This window comes from Camellia sinensis, chromosome 9 (genome assembly GCF_055761805.1).
Source record: "Camellia sinensis isolate YWXY chromosome 9, ASM5576180v1, whole genome shotgun sequence".
Lineage (NCBI taxonomy): Eukaryota > Viridiplantae > Streptophyta > Magnoliopsida > Ericales > Theaceae > Camellia > Camellia sinensis.
The window spans coordinates 186,965,695-186,970,346 of record NC_138969.1 but is presented as its reverse complement, the minus strand read 5'-3'; the positions used below and the strand labels follow the sequence as shown (position 1 = coordinate 186,970,346).

The 4,652-nt window shown below is 41.6% G+C and overlaps 1 protein-coding gene across 1 annotated transcript; it reads right to left on the bottom strand.

The window, feature by feature from the left end:
* Window positions 1–746: 746 nt before the first annotated feature.
* LOC145799993 (uncharacterized) lies at window positions 747–4,427 on the bottom strand. Its single transcript, XM_082889643.1, has 4 exons — window positions 3,688–4,427; window positions 1,525–1,822; window positions 1,125–1,427; window positions 747–932 (listed from the first exon to the last, which is right to left on the bottom strand). Exons 1-4 carry the CDS (start codon window positions 4,425–4,427, stop codon window positions 747–749), a joined length of 1,527 nt encoding a protein of 508 aa, XP_082745769.1.
* Between the last annotated feature and the right edge of the window lie 225 nt (window positions 4,428–4,652).

Here is a 4,652-nt window from a genome sequence, read left to right as displayed (position 1 = left end):
CAAATAAATCAATAAAACTGCAGTAATTTTTTTTTTAATGTCATGCCGCACGTGCGACGATGTGCATGCACCAGGAACCGCACTTGCATATAAAGCAGGTGCTGCATTTGACTCAGGAAATTTCCCGCACATACGGGACCCAGGCCACATGTGTGGTGACTGTGTTGTATCACCTCGCGCATCTGCATTTAAGGCAGAATTGGATTTTTTTTTTAATCTAAAGAGATTGAACCATTTCTTACCCAAGTACCACCTAAAACATTTCAAAGCAGTTCTACCTTCATTTTACATCCGACATAAATATAGCATTTCAAAAATAACTAAATTCTCAACAAATGTATAATCTTTACGCGAAAATCACGGGTACTATTTTTCTTCCTAACAATGTTTGTAACTTTCCCCATTCTCCAACAGGGTGACAGACTAGGTTGATTCGGTATCCACAATCGAGGCACATAATGCTAACTCAATCTCTAGGGCTGCCATATAAAGTTTAAGCCGGGGTGGTTTTGAAGCAATCTCCACACCCCTGGGTATTCAAACCAGACTTTAGTCTCGAAAATTCCAAACCTTTACGTTTTTTCCATTCGAACTCTAGTTTTCATCGTTTTAGTTGGTCTCCTAGGAACTCACTACAAACATAGTTAGGTGGCTATACCAGACCATCAGATGCCATTCAAGTACGACTAACACTAAAAGAATTACACCTTTAGAGGAATTAAAGTCTTCTAAACTCAAAGTAATCACTATGGAAGATATATTGGGTCCGTCAAGTGGACAACCTCAATCATCTCCCCTTTCTCAATATTATCCACATAATGTTTTAGTCGTTGGCTATTAACCTTGTAGGTCGTACTATTTTGTGGATTTTTAATCTCAACCACCCCATGCGGAAAGACTTCAATAACCTCATATGGGCCATCCCACTGAGACTGGAGTTTACCCGGGAATAAACACAATTTAGCATTGAACAACCACACTTTTTAGTGAGGCTCGAAGGACTTACGAGAAATGTGTTTATCATGAATTGCCTTAGTCCTAGCCTTGTAAATTTTGGATTTTTCATATGCATCATTGCAGAGCTCCTCTAACTCATTAAGTTGGAGTTTCTAGTGGTCACCGACTTCGGCCATATCAAAATTGAACTTCCTAATGGCCCACAAAGCCTGATGTTCTAACTCAACAGGGAGATGACACGATTTTCCAAACATAATCCTATATGGAGACATCCTGATGGATGTCTTATATGCAGTGCGATAGGTCCAAAGTGCATTAAACAACCTAGTGGACCAATCTTTCCTATCAAGCCTCACAGTTTTCTCAAGGATGTGTTTAACCTCCCTATTAGAAACCTCTACCTGACCACTAGTCTGGGGATGGTAGAGAGTGCCAACTTTGTGAGTGATCATGTATTTGTGCACCAATGCCTTGAAGAATCAGTTGCAAAAAATGTTGGCCACCATCACTAATTATGGTACATAGGAACCCAAAATGATAGAAAATGGTCTTATAGAGAAATTTAACCACAACTTTGTGGTCATTCGTTCTAGTGGCCACTGCCTCCACCAACTTGGAGACATAGTCCACATCCACCAAAATGTATTCAAATCCAAAAGATGATGGAAAGGGACCCATAAAGTTGATGCCCCAAACATCAAAAATCTCAACAATCAAAATAAGGGTCATCGACATCATATCTCGCCGTGACATAGAGCCCGTGCATCGACAACGCTCACAAGCTCTACAGAAGTTATGGGCATCTTTGAAGATAGAAGGCCAGTAGAACCCACATTGTAAAACCTTGGCGGCCGTTTTCTGCCCACTGAAATGGTTGCCGCATACATGAGAGTGACAAAAGGTGAGCATGCTATAGGTTTTACTCTCAGGCACACAACGCCAAATCACTTGATTTGGACAATACTTGAACAATCCTAGGTGTTCCTAGAAATAATGCTTGACTTGTGAGAAAAATCGATCTTTGTCTTGCTTTGACCAAGTTTGAGGAATTTGACCAACCGCCAAGTAATTCACTACGTGAGCAAACCACGGGAGGGTCACGTGTGAAACCGCAAGAAGTTGCTTATCCAGAAATGAGTCGTGCAAGGCTAAGGGATCACTCGTGTGCTCAATAATGATGCGCGATAGATGATCTGTAACTACATTCTCAGATCCCTTTTTGTCTCGAATTTCTAGGTCAAACTCTTTAAGGAGTAGAATCCACCTAATCAACCTAGGTTTGGTCTCTTTTTTGGACAATAAGTATCACAAAGCGGCATGGTCAGTGAACACAATGACTTTAGACTCTAGAAAGTAGGACCAAAACTTATTAAGTGCAAAGACAACAGCTAGTAACTCTTTCTCAGTGGTAGTGTAGTTTAATTGAGCATCATAAAGAGTACGACTACAATAGGATATAACATGGGGCACTTTATTCACCCTTTGGCCCAAGACAACACCAATGGCATAATCAGATGCATCGTACATGATCTCAAATAGGAGCGACCAATCTGATGATTTCATGATTGGGGCGGTGGCCGCTCGCTGTGTTTCAAAGGCTTTAAGACATGAATTATGAAAAATAAAAGGTGCATCCTTAGTAAGTAAATTATACGAAGGACGTGATGTTTTGCTAAAGTCTTTGATGAATCAATGGTAAAAACCTACATACCCTAGGAAATACCTAACTTGACGCACAAAAATGGGTAGAGAAAGGCCTATAATGAGGTCAACCTTAGCTTTGTCAACCTCTATAACTCAAAGGGACACAATGTGTCCCAACACTATACCCTCACGAACCATAAAATGGCTCTTTTTCCAACTCAAAATCAGGTTTGCCTCAGTACATCGTGCCAACACTCAGTCAAGTTTCCTAGGCATTCCTCAAAAGATGGTCCAAACACCAAAAAATTATCCATGAAAACCTCTAAAAATATCTCCACCATATCGGAGAAAATGGCTACCATATACCATTGAAAAGTCTCCGGTGCATTACATAACCCAAAAGGCATGCGCCTGTAAGCAAAAGTGCCAAAAGGACAAGTGAATGTGGTCTTTTCTTGGTCAGCGGGGTACACCAAGACTTGATTATACCCCAAGTAGCCATCAAGAAAACAATAAAAACCTAGCCCTGCTAACCTCTCAAGAATTTGATCATTAAATGGAAAAGGAAAATAATCCTTTCTAGTCATGGAATTCAATCTCCTAAAATCAATACACACTCGCCACCCAGTAGTGGTTCGTGTGGGGATTATCTATCCTTGCTCATTCTCTACAACAGTGATGCCCGATTTTTTGGGCACTATTTGTGTAGCACTCACCCACTTGCTATCCAAGATGGGGTATAATATTCGCATCTAACAACTTCAAAACCTGTTTTTTCACAACCTCTTTCATGTTGAGATTAGGTCTCTGTTGCATTTTCTGAGAATGTTTGGCGTCCTCCTCTACATGAATATAATGCATGCACACGGAGGGATCTATCTCTCGCAAATCAGCCACGAACCACCCTATAGCACTTTGATGTGCCACGAGAACACCCAAAATGAGCTAAACAAGCCTCTAGAAGGTCCTTTGCCAGAATGGAGGGTAAAGCCTCTTTCACAATCCCATTCACAACATCCACAAATAAAACACTTCTTTTTTTCATGGGGTTGTTGGGATGCTTGGAAAGCATTGAGTTTCACTTACATATTTCCAAATGAAACATCCATAACCCCGTTATGGCAATTTATGCATGCATAGGCCGTAGCCAAGAAAGGTCGACCAAAGATTACCGGGATTGGTTTCCTGGAGCTTGCTACCGGTTCCATATCTAAAGCCACAAAATCAATAGGAAAATAAAACCTATTGACCTTTACTAGCACGTTCTCAATCATGCCGCGTGGCACTTTGAAGGACCGGTCAGCCAACTGGAGAGTAACAGTATTGGGCTTCAACTCGCCAAGCCCGAATTCTTCGTACACAAAGTATGGCAACAAATTGACGCTAGCCCCTATATCTAACAAGGCCCTGTCAATGAAATGATTCCCTATAATGCAAGCAATGGTTGGGGCACCCGGATCTTTAAGCTTAGGGGGTGTTTCATTCAATAAAATGGAGCTTACTTGTTCCGTGAGTATGACCTTTTGGGACATGTGTATCCTAGATTTACGCTTTTGTGTACAAAGGTCCTTCAAAAGTTTAGAATATGAGGGTATTTGCTTAATCGCCTCCAACAGAGGGAGGTTGATTTTCATCTGTTTAAAGACCTCCATCATCGCTTCCATGGATGCTGTCTTCTTATTAAAAGGGGACGGTGTATGAAGGCATTGGGGAAAAGGTGCCTTAGGCTCATGTGAAGTGCTAGAGACTAAGTCATCCCCCTTAGGTGTCTCTCCCTTACCCTTGCTCTCTTTGGGTTGACCACCATGATCCCTCTTCTTAGCCATAGTTGCATCAGACGCAACTGGATAAAGCTCTAACTCCCTTTCATTTCTCAAGCTAATCACTGCTTGCACCTACTCATGGTGCTTTCCATTCCTATCCGACCCCTCTGCCCTATATTGACCCTTAGGGTTGTGTAACATGCCCGGGGGTACTCGCACGCGTTAAACAGTACAGACTCCCGAGATCTCTTTGATCTATTCTCATGAGTGCAATGTGAAATGTAGATG